General features: G+C 36.1%; 1 protein-coding gene and 1 non-coding gene across 2 annotated transcripts; one reads left to right on the plus strand and one right to left on the minus strand.

Annotated features, from left to right (window-relative positions):
• The first annotated feature begins 572 nt into the window (after positions 1-572).
• Positions 573-11,177, plus strand: LOC104098187 (E3 ubiquitin-protein ligase RKP). Its single transcript, XM_009604859.4, has 11 exons — positions 573-859; positions 1,259-2,959; positions 4,168-4,983; positions 5,980-6,140; positions 6,304-6,442; positions 7,105-7,188; positions 7,548-7,832; positions 7,957-8,088; positions 8,925-9,124; positions 9,890-10,091; positions 10,504-11,177. The coding sequence occupies exons 2-11, from the start codon at positions 1,457-1,459 to the stop codon at positions 10,804-10,806; spliced, it is 3,825 nt and encodes a 1,274-aa protein (XP_009603154.1). The 5' UTR covers positions 573-859; positions 1,259-1,456; the 3' UTR covers positions 10,807-11,177.
• Positions 11,178-12,344: 1,167 nt separating this feature from the next.
• TRNAW-CCA (transfer RNA tryptophan (anticodon CCA)) lies at positions 12,345-12,416 on the minus strand. The gene has a single exon. It is a non-coding gene; the product is annotated as a tRNA-Trp (tRNA).
• Between the last annotated feature and the right edge of the window lie 5,844 nt (positions 12,417-18,260).

Here is an 18,260-nt window from a genome sequence, read left to right on the forward strand (position 1 = left end):
TTTTTTCTATTTTTTCCTTTTGGCAATTTGTTCATAACACCATGATTTTGAATCACAATTTCATGATCTTCAAACTGTACTATTAGATTGTTACTCATGAGAAGAGAATAAAACATGATCATTGATATCAAATTCAACTCGTGACACTATAATTTGAATTATAATTTCTCGCAGCTTAATCGTATTCTCAAGTTATATTTTTAAAGAAAACAGAATAAAATAAATATAAAATTTCTATATAATTTCGTCTTTGTTCTGAATATTTTGGCTGTTACAACAAAGAACATAACATAAAATATTAATTTCAAAAAAACATTAACCATTATAAGTATTGTTACAGAAGATTACTGTTTTTAAAAAATTATACCCTATAAGTCGAATTACAATGTCTCATGTGTTGACCATCAAACAATACTATTGGTGTAAAAAATTAAAATTATTATTCATGGAAAGTAAAGTTTGAATAAAATTTTATGACTCGGGCCACCACTGACCACCTGCTCCTAGCCGCCAGGGGTTGGGGGTTATTGCCGTATGGTCTGTGCCCCCTCCCCCGTAGCTCATTTTCTTCTTTTACTTCCCAAGTTTTTGGCAAGCAAAACACACACACACAAAAAAACCCCCAAAACAGAAAGTGGAAAAAACAAAACCAAAATCAAAATCAAATCCCAACTCTTCATTTCCTCTTCTCTCTCTAGAAGAAACTCTTCTGCTTTCTCTCTCTTCATTTATCAATGGCGTACTTGAATAACCCCACTGTTCTTCAGCCGCCGCTTCTATTTCTTTGAACCACCACAGCTTAAAGCAAAAAAAAAAAAGCCTTTCACTTTGCTCTATATGTATAGTATCTTCTCTACCTGTAAGTATTTCTACTATTTTCATTTTTTTTTTTGCGTTGAATTTTGAACTTCTATTATTTCTGTTTCCTCTATGATAGCTTATACTGTTTTATTTATTTATTTATTCGTATTTGTTTTAATTTTTTTGTGGTATTTTGTACAGTATGAATTGTGATTTAAATTCGAAATTGCTACGATTTAAGTTTTGATTTCTGGTTATGAAAGCGGTGGAATGAGATGAGTATATGCAAAATCGTATTGACAGTACTGCTATTAGGTATTTAGTCTGTTTGAACGATCATTAGAGGTTAAAGTTGCAATTAACCGGAGGTCAAAGCTCACAATTAATTCTAATTGGAGTTCAGAGCCTTTATTTTTTATTTATCAATTTTCTGAGTTTGTTTGTTTTACTTTTGTAGGAGAAAAGAGCTGTAAGTTCATTGCTTCTAGGGAAATATTTAGTGGGTTAGTGTCCTTTCCATTTTGAGATTTGGATTTTTCGGTAGGCAGTTGAATGATTGATATCTCTGCTTCTCGGTTTTGACTGGAGACTTTTGATGCTGTTTCGCGGTTGGGGCGAGTGAAGATTGATTGCTGTTGGAGTACTATTCTTGCTAATGGCAGAAGACGGCCTACGTATTGGTGGCCTTTCTTCTGGGTTGGCTGTGGTATTGAATGGCGAAAATAGGAAGGAGAGTTCCCAGAAAACTCGTCTTATTTCGTATTGTGATGATTTTGGCGATCAATCTGTGGAGAGAACCCTTGAGCACATCTTTGATCTTCCTTACAAATCTATCAAACCACTTTCTAGTGCAATAGATGCTAAAGTGGTTCGTTCAGTCATAAAGAATGAATTCCTGAAGTACCAAATGAATCTGACGACTGGTATGGAGAGAAAAAGAGAAGGGGTTTTGACTGCTGCTGATGGTTGTAAACATCAGGTTATTCAAATAGAAGAATCGAGCATATGTGGTGATCTTCGGATAGTCAAACCGCCCTTGCTCGTGGAGAGTCATTCTTTATTCAGTAGTGCAAGGGCGAATGCTTGTGTCTGGAAAGGGAAATGGATGTATGAAGTAACTCTTGAAACTTCTGGTATACAACAGCTAGGATGGGCGACTCTTTCCTGCCCATTCACTGATCATAAGGGTGTGGGTGACGCTGACGATTCATATGCATATGATGGAAAAAGGGTCAGTAAATGGAATAAGGAAGCTCAGTCTTATGGTCAGCCATGGGTTGTTGGTGATGTGATTGGATGTTGTATTGATTTGGATGGTGATGAGATATCATTTTACCGAAATGGAGTTTCACTTGGTGTAGCATTTATTGGTATTCGTAAGATGGTACCTGGATTGGGATATTATCCAGCAATTTCTCTTTCTCAAGGTGAACGTTGTGAGTTAAACTTCGGGGAAATTCCTTTCAGGTACCCAGTGAAAGGTTTTCTTCCCATTCAGCCTCCACCAACCAAAAGTTCACTTGCTACTGATTTGCTTAATTGTTTTGGAAGGCTAATTGAAATGCAGCGTGTGGGAAGGGCAGAGTTCAGTTCTGTTGAGAAATTGCGAAGATTGAAAAGGTTTGTGTCATTTGAAAAACTTTCTCATCCTGTCTCTCGTGGGATATGCGAGGAGTTATTCTCTGCACTTGCTGCTGAAGATGGAAGCACAAAGTACATAGCTTGTGGCCCACTTTTATCACTGATAATGGAGGTCTTTAGGATACATCCTCCACATGACTATATGAGTTTGGACAGCATACTCGATTCTTTACTAGAGTTCTCAGAGTCAAGAATTTTGTTTGAACATATTATAAGTGCACTTTCGACCTTATGTAAAACAGCACCGTTGAGCCTTACAGACTGTCCTTACTCAGGTTCCTATACATATCTGGCCTTGGCATGCCACATCTTAAGGCGGGAAGAAATGATGATACTGTGGTGGAAATCTTCAGATTTTGACCATTTGTTTGAAGGGTTTTTGTCGCGGAAGAGTCCTAACAAGCAGGATCTTCAAAGTCTGATGCCTTCTGTATGGTGGCCTGGCTCGTGTGAGGACATGTCAAATGAGGCTAGCCTGGTCCTGACTACAACCGCTTTGTCAGAAGCAATTAACAAGGTATTCTATTTGTGAATGGAACTGAACTTATGTTGGCATTTTATGTGCTTCTCTCCTCATCCTATGCTGTTCCATGCTCATGTTGGCTCTTAGTCTAATATTCCTACGTTATACTTGAATAAGATGGTGGGTATTCCAAGAAGGTCCTGTAACAAGTTAAACATGACTCATTTGTTCTGTAATGTCTTTAAAGGATACCTGAATGGAATATTGTTTGTTGAAATGGAAGCTCTAATCCTTTAATATGGTAGTCAGCGATGTAAAGAGCAGCTGATGGTTGATGTCCTATTCCAGTTTCACTATTATGATTGAACTGCTTGCTGAGGAGGAATAACACCATAATTTTTGTATGTAGCAATTTAAAACCTAATTCAACCGGTCAGCCAAAAGTATGACTTGACCATTAAAACTGATATTTCCTCACTTGATCAAGTTTAATAGGAACATTTATCCATCCAGCAATTTGGAAATTATTGCAATTCTTTCAGCCAGATGTTCCAGAGTTTTGACTTGAATTGTAGCGCTCCTACTTGATCCAGTTTTTGCACTGAGTTGCACCTGTCAGAATAAAGAGAAAAAGTTTTGGTCGACTTGCTCAGGAAACTGTACTGAATCTTCATCCATAAAGCTGGCATTGGACATCTAAGTAAAAATATTACTCCCTGATGCACATAAAAACAGACAAGAAATCTAACCTTTTGGAGCCTTGACAATTCTTTTTTATGTTGCTTGGTCTTTTTGTTGGCAAAGGTGGCATTTTTAGATTAAAAACACCAAGTCATTAGTCATTTGTATTCAAACTTTTCCATGTAGTTCCTTAAATTATGTGCGTATCTTCCCAATAAGGCTGTGTAAGTAACAATACTGCACCACCTAGTCCGGCATGATTTTGGGTGGCTAAAGTCTTACGTTTTTCAATATATTATAGTTTCTTGGCTGCTCTTTTTTTAATCATACATTTGGACGATGATATGATGGATTTTAGTGTATATATGGATCATCTATTTGCCCAGCTTCTGTATAGCTGGCTTTTTAAATTGCCTTGGTTCCTGTACTAAGTGCATCAACCAGTTTTTTGCTGATCATGTTTCATCAAAGAATCATTGCATCACACATGCCCATCACTTCTACTAGAAAGTCTAGAAAGGCTTGCTATTTCATTATATATTTCTTCATCCACAAGCAAATTCAACCTATTCCTTCTGCAGGTTGAAGAGAAGCAGAGGGACCTCTGCCGCCTGGTAATGCAGTTTATGCCACCTACAGCACCTCCTCAGCTACCTGGCTCTGTATTCAGGACATTTTTACAAAACATTCTACTTAAAAACAGGGGTGCAGATCGAAATTTGCCGCCTCCTGGTGTTTCAAGCAATTCTGTGCTTGTTTCTGTGTTTAGTGTCATACTCCATTTCTTGTCCGAAGGTTTTGGGGACATTTGTGGTTGGATGAAGGACTCTGGAGCATCTGATGTTGGTTTCCTACACAGAGGAGGCCAGCAAAAGTTTCCTGTAGGCTTGTTTCTCAAGAATGATCCTCATCGGGTTGATATTCCTAGGCTTGGTGGTTCATATAATCACCTAGCAAAGTCCCATCCTATTAGTAGTGAGCAGCAGGAGGAAGTGATTCGGTGGGAAGAAGGGTGTATGGACGATGAAGAAGATAGGGTTACACATCTAAGTAAGCATAAGCCATGCTGTTGTTCTTCTTATGATGCTGATTTTACAAGAATATCAAAAGATCCTATTAGACACATGACAAAAGGTTCACGGGGACATTGCAGCTCTATTCGTGAGAGGTCTGCTCATGTTGCTGCAGAATGCAGCACCAGTAGTTTGAACGATGACATAGCGGATAAACCAAGCACAAGTGACCAGTCTGAATCAGACTTTGGCTTCCGTCCTATGCAGCAAATGAGATATGTTTCCAGAGAGAACAGCGTTTCTTCAGCAACACTGAAAGAAGAGGAGCTACTTGATGCCATGCTCTTGCTGTATCATTTAGGTCTTGCACCCAACTTCAAGCAGGTGACTAGATTTTCCCCTTAATAAAATGTAGTGATTAAGCTACCTTTTTTGCATATAATATTTGAGTGGCGCAGATGAGGTAAAGGCACCATGATTTTGATCTCTTGGCTGTTCCCCATTGGCACTTCGTGAAATGAAGGGATTTATTTTGGTGGCGTTTAATTAAGCTATTTTGCAGAACCGTAAGCTAAGGCAGTGGCCTTTGATGTGCATTGCACCTCTTTGTGGCCCGAGTAAAGTATTAAAAGCAACCACCTGATCAACATTTGGCCTTGCAAAATAATGTCCTGTTTATGATTAATGATTAATGATCGCATATTTCTAAGTTGTCCTGATTGTTTGAAATTAATGTCCTATGCAATGATTAGCGATCTCATCTATCTTTGTTTTCCCTCTAGCTAAGGTGTTATATGTTAGTTTGATAGTGTACTGCCTGAGGGAGATGTCCAGAAGTCGAATTTCATGTTTTATGTGCTGGATGTCAGATCAGTTATACGTGCTGTCTCTCTTCATGAGAATGTATTTCATGATATGGTAGATTTCAAAATAGTGGCGAGGTTGACGGCCCTAGCAAATAGTGGGAGCAGGATTCGGGTAGGTTGACAGCCAGTGTAAAATTAGTCTAACTATGATGAATTCTCTGATACCGAATAGAATGGACATAAATTGAACGGAGTGGACATAGAGGATTCATATGACGGATTCATGCAAATATGGGATTGATGGATTCATGCAAATATGAGATTAAGGCATACTTGATTGATATAGTAGGTGCGGAACTAGTTCTATCTGCTTCTCTCTTTTGTGAGGACATGGCTCCTGATATTTTCCCTCATTTTTGGTTAACATGTTTCTGTCCTGCCAGTTCAATCGACCTTTCTTTTCTTATTCCATTCTGACGGCACTTGAATTCATTGCTGCAGAAGAACGCTTTCTTCCTTGTCATGTTTCATGGATTCACATCATATTTGAATGATTCTCTTATTTCAATTGTAGGCGTCATCGTATATGTCTCGGCAATCACAGTCAATCTCTCTTCTAGAAGAAACTGATAAGCAGATCAGAGAAAAATTTTGCGGGGAACATGTAAAGCGTCTGAAGGAGGCTCGTAGCGTATACAGAGAAGAAGTAATGGATTGTGTCAGACATTGTGCTTGGTAATATGATCATCGCATGTTTTGTTGTATTTCCAAATAATGTTTTGGCTATTATGCATCAGTATATTTTCCAATGCATCAGTATATTTTCCATATTAAATGAGTAGCTGCTGTCTGCTTTCAAGGAGGTATAGCTTAGCTTTTGCTGTCTATCATCTAACAGGTATCGTGTTTCTCTATTTTCTCGGTGGAAGCAGAGGGGGGTGTATGCAGCATGCATGTGGATTGTTCAGTTGCTTTTAATTCTTAGCAAAGAGGACTCAGTCTTCATCTATACTCCTGAGTACTATTTGGAAACCTTGGTAATAAAATTTCCTACTTTGCATACTATTTTGGAACTCCACCATAATTGGCCCTTTTCTTGTATCAAAGAGTGACTCAATAGTTTGTATATATGCTTTACTGCACTTTTTATTTTGAGCATGAATAAACTCTACCTCTTTGCTAGTGCCACTTGATTTTCTTCAGGTGTGGATAGCGAAGTCGAGAAGGACCTACAGCTTTTAGTGAAAGACAGTAGCCAAGTGAACCAAAAACTTTTTCTTGCCTACCGTTTTCCTTCCATCCTTGCTTCCATCTGCCTTTCTGTCTCTGCACCTTTCATTACTAGGCCGCTGTGTTTGGTAGTTTGGGGAATGGGCTTGAATGGATCGAACAAACCTGGCTTATCTTATATAATGTACATTGTGGTATTTGTACATTCTGTTTTTTCCCTTCCTTTCTTTTTCATGTCCATTTGTGTACCGACCTGCAAAGAGAAAGGAAGAGCTTGGAGAAGAAAGTTTAAACTGTTGTCTATATGTAGCTGTATTTCTGGGCATAGAAATATGGAAAATGCTTTATGCTTTCAAATGCTCATCATTAGCAAATGTTTTGCCAGCTATTTTCATGTCATTTATTTGGTCGGTTTGTTAGTTGCCACAATTTTTGGAAGTAATCTTCCTTTCTTTTGTCTCAATGACAGGTGGACTGCTTCCATGTACTTCGTAAAAGTGACCCTCCTTTCGTCCCTGCTACAATATTTCTCAAGCAAGGACTTACATCGTTTGTATGTCTCAATTCTCCATCTCTCATTCGTCTCTCTGTCTCTCACTCTAGTCACATGCCTTTTTTTTCTATGGTACTTTTAGGACTAAGTCTATAATGCCAGTGGTATTTGCATAGTTGCTTATTTTAATATGCTGAAATAGAATGCATCAACATCCTCTAAAGCTACCGTAACAAAAGAGAAGTATTTATAAGAAAAAGTTTTTGCACAAAAAGATTTTCTTACTTTAGCGTGGTTGGTTCCGGAATGATCCACATGATTAATGCTAGATTCCTTTTGGTACTTGTTTCCTGTTATGTGCGAGATTATTTAGCTTTATTTCTTTTACGCGTATTTGCTATTAATTTTTCCTTCTTCAGGTTACTTTCGCTGTCACCCACTTCAATGATCCAAGGATATCCAGTGCGGAGATGCGAGATCTTCTTCTGCAGTCTATTTCTGTCTTAGTGCAGTACAAGGAGTTCTTGGCTACTTTTGAATGCAATGAAGCCGCAACGCAGAGAATGCCTAAAGCACTACTGTCTGCTTTTGACAATAGATCTTGGATTCCTGTAACAAATATACTTCTCCGGTTGTGCAAGGGTTCAGGTTTTGGTTCATCAAAACGTGGCGAATCATCTTCCTCTTCATCAGTTATATATCAGGTGACTTGGTGATAATTTATCTTTTGTCTAGACAGTTATCATTTTTATCCTGCTTATCCCTCCTTCCCAGGAAAAAAATTAGAGTAGCTCGTAGATCTAATTCTGCTGCTTTGTTAATGTGAAGAAATTATTGCGGGAGGTTTGCATTCATGATGAAGAATTATTTTCTACTTTTCTGAATCGTTTGTTCAACACTCTGAGCTGGGCAATGACAGAATTCTCAGTTTCGGTTCGCGAGATGCAGGAAACGTACAAGGTATTATTCCCTTGAGAATCTAATATCCTTTTATGTTTGGATCAATGAAGAAGAGGAAATCTAGAGAGGGTACAGCTCATTGATTAATCATTTACCTACGGTTGTTTTGTGGTAGTGGTACACCAAAATGATGTCCTGTTTTGTCCTATTTCAGGTAGTTTGGAAAAGGATTACATTAGCCTTCCACTTTTACTTCCCCTCCTCTTATCCATCTCTTTTCACCTGACCACACTGAGGAATTTCTGTGTATTTGACTTCTATTACATTGTCTTTTTGTTGTATGTCATTTCTAATTTGCCCGTGGTAATAGCTTTTGTTATTTTCTGATATGTTTGAGAGGTTGTGTTCCATATGAGAGAGTATTGATACAAATTAAAGGATTTTGAACCCTGCATGTTTTATTTACCTCCGGAATTTTTTTTTGGGTATACTTAGTGAATTGCTTTTGACCCTTCCGGGATAGGGTAAGGTCTGCGTACACTCTACCCTCCCCGGACCGCACTAATGGGATTTTACTGGGTTGTGTTGTTGTGATATTCTACTCATGGTTTCTTTAATGAAGTCATCTAGTATAATATTGTACCTGTAAAAAAAAAAGGAATATTCTCGACAGTTCTTAAATAAAAAAAGAACTTAATTTTCATCACATCTAGGTTTAGAGTGTCTACCTACGTTTTACAAGATAGTGGTGGTGGTGGTGTTGTTTTTAAGCGAAGGCGACTTTTTGCATACTGTCTACACAGGTGGAATAGTAGTTTATGGATTGAAGAAATCTTTTGTTACTTTTTTTTCTTCTTCTTATTTCTCTATTAAAATGTGTCAATTGTGCTTTTTAGGTGTTGGAGTTTCAGCAAAGGAAATGCAGCGTCATATTTGACCTATCATGCAATCTTGCTAGGGTGTTGGAGTTTTGTACCCATGAGATCCCTCAAGCATTTCTCTCTGGAGCAGATACAAATTTGCGAAGGCTGACTGAAGTTATCGTCTTTATACTAAACCACTTAATTTCTGCAGCTGATCCTGATCTTTTAGACCTGTAAGTTTCATCATTTATGTTAAACACCTTTAGCCTTTTGATTTATATATTTATAAGGCATCTTTCGAGTGAGGGAGTATGGAGTTATTTTTCCTGCTTATTTTGTTTCTGTCTCCGAAACAACCAAAGATGAATTATTTGAATGACAACATTGATTTATTCTCCGGACGAGTTGAGCTGCTCCTTTATGAGATCCTTTCTTTTCTGAATTAGTTGACACACGTTCAAATAGTAAATTGGCAGCCACCATCTCAAGTAATGAGATTGATACCTTTTCTCGATAACCGAAAAATCCCTATGGGTTAGCTGGCCCATCGCTAGTTGGCGTATTGGAACAAAACTCGGTGGAGTATGCGCCCATCCCTCGACCCTTCTCCCATTTATATACTAGGCCTTAATCAGCGGCATGGTTTGAATTGATGTTGTGTTTTTATCGCACATCTAACACTTTACTTGCTTTACCTTTGAATCAAAGCCCCGTGGGCCGAGCAATGAGATTGATATTAGGAGAGAGAAGACTGAAACCTGATACTTCTGACAAGAAAAAATTAATTTTCAATTTGCAGACTTGCATTGACCTATAACATTCATCTTAGCCCTGCATTATCAAAATGTAGTTGGTTCTTTGCATTTATTTTCACCAAAACGAGATGTTTGCCTGTTAACATGGTATTGACTATTGAGCCCTTTTCTCTCTATATGTGTGTGTGTGTTTGTGTTGTTTCCTTCAATTGTTTTTGGTACTCAGTTGTGTTATTCTTGCAGATTCCTAAGGCGTCCAGGTCAGTCCCCAGAGAAAGTCAATAAAGGGATGATTTTAGCACCCCTTGCTGGAATCATTCTTAATTTGATGGATGCTAGCAGGGATTCAGAAACTGGACAGAATGACATGGTTGGGATTTTTGCCAGTATGGACTGCCCTGATACTGTAGTCTCTGGATTTCAGTATCTTTTGGAGTACAATTGGGTTAGTCGCTATTCCACTTCATTAATTTGATAATTCCCTAGGCTACTTCCAGTTTCACACTGGTATGAAAAATGGGTTTAGAGCCAACGAAATTGCTTCCGTTTTTATTTTCCTGGGTACTATGGTTTTAGATTTGGCAATTAAAAAGCAGAAAACTAAGGGAGGGATAGAGGGAGAAATCACCTAGGCCTACATGAGGTAATTTTGCATTGAAGATCCAAAGATTAGGTGGCTTTTTCTGCTTCTCTGATTAGATATCCCTAGCTAAAGTCCCTGAAGTAAATGACATCTCTGTGCTCATTTGCTGTTTTTGGTGACTGCTTATGTATGCGAATGTGTTTTTAAGGGTTTCAATAGTAATTGCTTTTGGGTTGCCTAATCTGTATTCTAACTTTCTTTTCACGAATTTCAGGCTAGCTTATTCAGGGGAGATGATTATCTAAAGAAAATCAGGCAACTGGAGAAATTTTCAAGTCTGCTAATCTGTCAGTCAGAGGTGGTAGAACTTGAGAGAATAGGATATGGGCGCGAAACAGATTATGATGACAGCATCTGCTGCATCTGTTATGCATGTCAAGCAAATGCTCAATTTGTGCCCTGTTCTCATGTTTCTTGCTTAGGCTGCATTTCCAGACACCTCCTGAATTGTGAGAGATGCTTCTTTTGCAATGCAACAGTTTTAGAAGTTCTCAGGACTGATGTAAATGCAGATTGAGGTCATTTCTCGAACTTGGAAGAGCAAGGACGGACTAGTAGGTGGTTTTCTTTTTCCTGGTGATTGGTAACTGGAACAGTGATTAGACATAGGCTAGTACTCAGCTGTCAGCTGAGGGCTCTGAGCTGTGAATTTTGCTCGATGAGTCCCATAGAGATGCAAGAAAGATCGTAGTATAAGGCGTATACCTTCAGGTAAGTTATTTTTTAGGGTCTACAATTTAGAATAGAAGTCATAAGCTTGGTATATATCTACCAGAGAAGATGGAATGGTAGGGCAGCGTCGCTCTGGGTAAAAGTTTTTGTAGTGAAGGCAAGGGCATTGTTTTGTGAATATATGAGGTGTCAATTTGAAGATCATCTTTTTCTTTAGTTCAATCTTTTTTCCTTTGTTTTTGCACTTTTTGCGTAACTTTGGCTCGAGCTTGTTTGTACAAGCTGTGAAATAATTTTATACAAGAGAGGTAGTAGGTAGAGAGCTACAAAGCATTGAATGCTTCAAGGGTTCACAAGGAAAGACACACGGAGAAAACTTGTTTTAGTACTTTTAACTACCTTGCTAGTTGCTTCTTTCTAAGACCTGTTTTCAGCAGTAAAGGTTGGTGAATAACCTGAACATTGTACGTCCTGTTTGGTTTCTAGGCAAAGGGGATGAAGTTTGTTCATCCCCCCCCCCCCCCCCCCCCCACACACACACAACAAAACCCACCCACACACTCTCTTTACACTTTTCCTCTTATTTTCCTCCAAAATCTTCATATTTTATAATTTATTCTTATTTTGGTCATACCCTCGTATTAGCCTTGTATTTCTTTGAAAAGACGGTAGGTGTCTTTTAGTTTTGGAGAAAAATGCTTTTGGACTAAGAGATTCGAAAAGCCAGGCTAACGATGATGATGTTGCTATGAGTTTGCTAAATATGTATGACTTGGGTTCTTTCTAATTAACAAAAACGGAGAGACAAACCACCCCATTGAAGTGGCGTAGGCTTATGACGCAAGGGAAAAAAAAAAAAAAGGATGTAATATCAAAGCTACGATGTAAGTTAAAAATCTATGCTTTTGGAGTGATATATATATATATATATATATATATATATATATATATATATATATATATGGAAACTAGGCTAACGATAATGACGTTAAGGTTTAAACTATTGTATGCTAATTATTACAACAAGCTCGAGAATTTTAACTATCAAGGTTTCATTTGTTTGTGGATTAACTAGTAAAAACTTGTTCCAATTTACGTGAACCTGTTTGATTGGGCAAGAAATTTAGTAAAATTGTTTGATGTCCTTTTCTCAAATTATTTTTAATTTCTTTTTTTGTCTTGCTATGACTTGCTATCAGCGCTTCTTCCATCATTTTTAGCCGATACCCTACTTTCCCGAGACCACATTTGTGGGATTACACTGTTGTTTATATTTCTTTTTGAATTTACGAACAAGTTCTTTGTTAGACAGTAGAACTAGAATAGTCTCGATGGATTCGAATGAGAAAAAAAAAGGATGAATCCGTATTGGATCGGGGGATTTGAACCCGACGTGAATCGAACACGCAACCTTCTGATCTGGAGTCAGACGCGCTACCATTGCGCCACGGATCCTGGGTGTTAAAGTTTGGCTGCCAAATTGATTTTGTTAAGTAGAGATTCTTCTGAACCTTTCTCATGAAACATTGACTTTTTCCTTGATTATGATGGGTATGTTTGGGGTTAGTTTTTTTGGGGGGGGGGGGGGGGGCGGCGGCCGCTATTCTTCTTACTGAGTACGTACGAACTACGAAATATGAATCTATAGATATACTTCTTAAACTAGTCTTATGGTACGTGCTTTGCGCGTGTACCTATATCGACAAATATAAAGTTTATTTCAATATTTAACATATCATTTCGATAATATTTGTAGAATTTGATGATGTACTAAAGAATATAATAATAAATATTAGAAATTTATATCTATTATAATATTTATTTGAATGTGCATTTATATTTTTGTATGTATATTTTAGCTAATCATTTATATTTGAATGTACATTTATACTATGGATTTTCGTGCTTTTAATATAATACTAGTTTCTATGAACGTGCGTTGCACGATAACAATGTCATGTTGATGTTTGATCGCTAAAATTTTTCACTTTCCGATTGCAGGGTCTCTAAATACGTATGCAATTATGTTTTATCACTTAATATTCATGGATATCGTTTAAAAAAATTGAGTAGCATGAATGTATTATTTGTTCATAGAAGTGGTTACTAAAAAAAGTAAAAGAAGCTTTGTCATACAAAATAGAAGAAAAACAAAATTAACTCGTTAGGGGCAAACTTGTCCATTTTTAGTCAATTAATAGTTTTGTTACACCAAATATGAAAGAAGGGAGGTAAACGTAATATCGTGAACCACAAGGGATGTTATGAAGTCAAACCCGAAGGGAGGTTTCGAAGGGAGGTTTCTGAAATTATCTCTATTTAATATTGTTTATGATGCAAGTTGTGTATTGATTGGCAAGTACAATATAGATATGTATTAGAATAGGATTTATGAGATCTTTGGACAACTTGCTTTAGGCTTTTATATTTTAAAATAAATTCTTGAGAAGAGTGAAATCCTTAATTCTAGATGATTTTATTATACAAGTATTTTAAGAAAGACATAATGAATGATAATATAATTTTGTAACAGAAAAGAGATCTGGATAACTGATACCCTCCTAAGTCCCAATTTGCAGAACTGTGCTAAAAGTTTATACTGATATTCCCATTGGGTCTGTTAAAGTGAAGCATAAGTTCAACCAAAACAAAGAAGATATCAGGTTTTAAATAAAATCACCTTTAAAGAAAGAACAACAATAGCAATGTACTGCATGGTGATATACTTCATGAATTCTCCATTAAATATATTAAGTTAATCTTTAAGAGAAAATTCATGAAATTAAGAAATTAAATTACCTCTGGAAAGACTTATGTCCTTTGAGTGTAACAACATATGATGAAGCACATTATTAAAGAATATCATCATATCAGGACGGATAAATAATACACTGGAATAAGAAGCCAAGTTGACATAGTTTATTCTCCATTGAGATCGTTACAACTTACAGTTTCCTTTTATTTTTAATCTCGAGAAAGAACTCATGTTCTGAAATTATAAAAAAAAAAAACTTAACGATATTTAACATACAAAGTTATTGAAGTAAATTACTCACTCTGCCAAAGCTCAAATGCTACTACATGCAGCTGTGCGCTTGCTTCCTCTGCGAGTTTGATGCTTCGTTTATGTCTAAACTTGTTGAGTTAGATACATGAAACTAATCTTTGAGAGAAAATTATGTAACGAATACTACCTAATTTATTTGAGGTAGACATATACAAATTATACAAAGTGTCCTTCTTTATGTCGATAATTGTTTAAAAGTGCTTGTGTCCATGTCAGATTGGTACAGAACTTTCACATTATAAGTAGAACACATATGGAAAATAGATAAAAAGTTGGAACGTGATTGATGTTAGAAGCTTGTTCAAATTCATAATTATTTCCAACTTTATCACTTTTTAGTTGAATTAGAAGTTCTCGATATTGGTAGAGTAGGAATTTATACGCCGTGTATGTAGAGTTCAAATTGAAAAAGAATTCCATCATTAGTTAATTTATAATTAGATCCTTAAATTATACAAACATTTAAGGGCATAAAAGTCTATCAAAATTTCGGGAATATTTTAGTCGCTTAACATTAACATAAATTATTCGTACTTTTATAATAATATAGATATAGATAGATAGATTATATATATTCTTCAAGTGAAAAATAGTGAATAATGCATCCATTGCTACCCCGGAATGCATATCCTTATAACTCCTTGATTTGAACATCATCACATTTCTAGCACACACGTGACTAAGGGTGGCAAACTAAAACCCATCCAACCCGCCCAACCCAATTTTTACCTATCTATAGTACATACAAAACTTATTTACCCTTCCTAATTAAGTTTTAACTTAATTACATAGTCATATACAATTTACCAATTATATACAAATTAGTATTAATAAGTATACTTTTATATTAGGAATGCAATAGGGAATCAGTTATTTTCCCATTCTGCTCTCTCTCTCTCTCTTCGTCTCTCTTTCTCTCTCCGTCTCTTTCTCTTTCTCTCCTTCTCTGTTCTTTCCCCAATTTTCCTCCTTCGTTTTCCCCCTGCTTTTTATCCTCTCTTTACCTCTCTGATAAATCAAAATCCTAATCAAAATGACAATGGACATGGTGTAACTTGTTATTAAGCAATATTAGAGGCCCACCAAATTCTTGTGAACAAGGGACAAGTGCTGTCTGAGAAAAGGACTTAATCATGAGATATTTTAATTATTACCGAATAATATTATTCATACTGTTCAGAGTATGTTATATATACCAAATTTGAATTCTGTCATGTTCAAAATACAAAACTATTTTAATATAGAATTTTAACTTAACAATTATGTTGCACAATTGGTATCCGAATTGAGATTATCAATTAACAAATTTTGAAGGTGTTTGACTCTCAACCATTGACAACCATTAGAAGGTTTTGAAACTTTGAATTCGAATTTGGATTTTCAAAAAATATTATTTGTTTGGATTGGGTATTGCAAACGATTGATAATATTCTATGAAGTTTATATCTCGAGTTTGAGGGTATTTGGTGAATATTAGATTTGGTTTTACCGGATATTCAGATTGAAATTCAAAGAAGAAGCAGAAGAACACACTACATAAAAAAATATACAAATTATATACAAAAAAACATACAAAAGACATATTGTAAAAAAATTATATGAAAATTGTATTTAAATTGTATGATGTTGTAGTTATATTTAGTTGGGTAAGAATGATGTATGAAAGCTGTAGATAAATTGTATATTTTGTATAATTAGTTATATGTTGTTGTAAATATATCAAATTTTGTATTAAATTTGTTTGAAATTTATTTTTACTTTATATGCTGCTGTACCATACATTATTCTCTTCTTAAAATAGGTAATTATGGAAAAGAGAGAGAAGAGTTGCGCTAATTATAGCTTAAAATAGGTAACATACAATCAAAAGGAATCTTATTTAGATGGAAGGACAATTTCGACTTCGTTCCCTTCAGTTACGCTATTTTCGAAGCAAAGAATCCCCTAATTTAAGACACTAATAATGAATTGTATATAAATTGTAAGTAAAAACTTATTTAGGACGGGTAATATACAAAATTTGGATAATTTTGGTAAATAAGTTCCAAATATTGTATAAGAAGGAAACAATCTCAAGATTTAATAGGTTTGAGCATAATATACTTTATTGATGGGCTAATTTGGGCCAGCCCAAAGCAACTCATCAAACAAATAGTTGGGGTATTATCACTTTTAGCTCGCGTCAGAAATTATTTATATTCGGTAGCTGAAAAAGTGTATAAAATTTGTATAATTTTTTTATATAACATACAAAATATATATGTATATAGAAAATATACAAATAATATATATTTTTTCGACTATTAATTTGAGAACGGTTATACAGTGTCATTTTTTCCAAATAGTTGCCCAAACAAACCTGTGAATTAGCCCATTAGTGACGCGTGTAAAAAAAGAACATGGCCTTGGGAAGAGTGAAATTCAAAAATAGCTAGATTTACAAGCGATAATTGAAAAATAGCCATAATTTCAAAAGTAATCGAACTTTAGCCACTTTTCATATAAAGATAAATCTGAACGAAAGCACTGTTCAAAATTCGAAAAATATTCAAGCATAATATACTGGAGTTTGAATTTTTTACACGTGAACTTCCAGCATAATACACTGGAGTTCCAGCATAATATACTGGTCCAACATAATATGCTGGAAGTTCATATACAGGTGCTCCAATCTCTAGTATATTATGCTGGAACTTTCCGTATGTTGGAGTTCCAGCATAATATTGTAATGACCCGACCGGTCGTCTTGAGCTCTACAGCGTCGTTCGGCGGTTTGAGGTCTTGAGTAGTTTCACTTCATGTATCATGACTTGTATGTGTGGTATGAATTAAATTTTGAAAAGTTCGGAGTTGATTCAGATGGAAAATTCTCAATTCGGAAGAGTTAACTAAGGTTTGACTTTTGAGTAAATGATCTCGAAAATGGGATTTGAAGTTTTTAATAGGTTCGTATGATGATTTCGGATTTGGGCGTATGTTCAGGTGGAGTATCGGATCGCCCGGGAGTATTTCAATGCTTATTATGGAAAGTTGGCATTTTAAAAATTTTAGAAATTCCTAAGTTTGACTTGAAGTGGACCTTGGTGTTATCGATGTCCGTTTGGGATTCCGAGCCTTGGAATAGATTCGCTATGTCAGTTGGGACTTGTGTGCAAAATTTGGGTTCATTTTGGGTTGATTTGATATGTTTCGACACGAGTTTTGAAAATTGAAAGACTTGAAAAATTCATAAGTTTAATTCGAGGTGCGATTCACAATTTTGACATTGTTTGATGTGATTTGAGGCCTCGAGTAGGTCCGTATTATGTTATAGGACTTGTTGGTATATTCGGACGGAGTCCCGATTGGCTCGGATGAATTTCGGACGAGGTTCAGATCGTTTCAGATCATTTTTGGTTAAGGTTAATGGTAGAGGTTATGCTGTGTCCGCATCTACGGAGGGCTGGTCGCAAAAGTGAAATTTGGACTGGAAGGGGGGAGCCGCAGAAGCGGAATGCTGGGTGCATCTGCAGAAGCGAAATCCTCAATCGCAGAAGCGGAAGGTGGAGCAAAAGCGGAATTTTGGATCGCACCTGCGTTTGCGCAGAAACGGAACTTTTTCCGCAGGTGCGAAGGCTGGCCTCCAATGATTCTCCACAGAAACTGTTTTGGTCGCAAGAGCGACGCTGCAGGTGTGGAAAATCGCTGGGCAGAATGCTTTGTTAAGTACGGGGGTTTGACTCATTTTCATTTTATTTCTTCCATGGGAGCCGACCTTGGAGAGATTTTGGAGCGCCATTTTCATCGTTAATCATGAGGTAAGTGATTTCTACAAGTTGTGAGTTAAATATACGAATTTAGGTTGGTAAATTTATGAAATTTTGTAGAAATTGTGGGATTGGAAGAAAAACTAAGAATTGGTAATTTTAGATTTTGACCATAATTTTGGAAAAGGAATTAGGAATAAATTACATATTTGAGTTCTTGGTTGTCACGACCCGAAATTCCCACCTTCGGGACCGTGATAGCGCCTAACATTTTACTTGCTAGGCAAGCTAACGTTAGAATAATATTATCCATTTTAAAATAATTTTTAAATTTATTAATAACAAAGGATTAAATGCGGAAGTAAAGTATGAAATGTAGTGAATATTTCATAAAATAATGGTGTCTAAATACCATCCCAGAATTGGTGTCACAAGTGCACAAACTTCTAGAATAATACAAATAAAGGGTTTGAATAAAATAAAACT

This window comes from Nicotiana tomentosiformis, chromosome 5 (assembly GCF_000390325.3).
Source record: "Nicotiana tomentosiformis chromosome 5, ASM39032v3, whole genome shotgun sequence".
Lineage (NCBI taxonomy): Eukaryota > Viridiplantae > Streptophyta > Magnoliopsida > Solanales > Solanaceae > Nicotiana > Nicotiana tomentosiformis.

Coding starts and splice junctions, on each gene's coding strand:
- LOC104098187 (XM_009604859.4), top strand. CDS start 1,457: ATGGCAGAAGACGGCCTACGTATTGGTGGCCTTTCTTCTGGGTTGGCT. Junction 6,443..7,104: donor AGTACTATTTGGAAACCTTG/GTAATAAAATTT, acceptor TCTCAATGACAG/GTGGACTGCTTCCATGTACT. Junction 8,089..8,924: donor AGATGCAGGAAACGTACAAG/GTATTATTCCCT, acceptor TGTGCTTTTTAG/GTGTTGGAGTTTCAGCAAAG.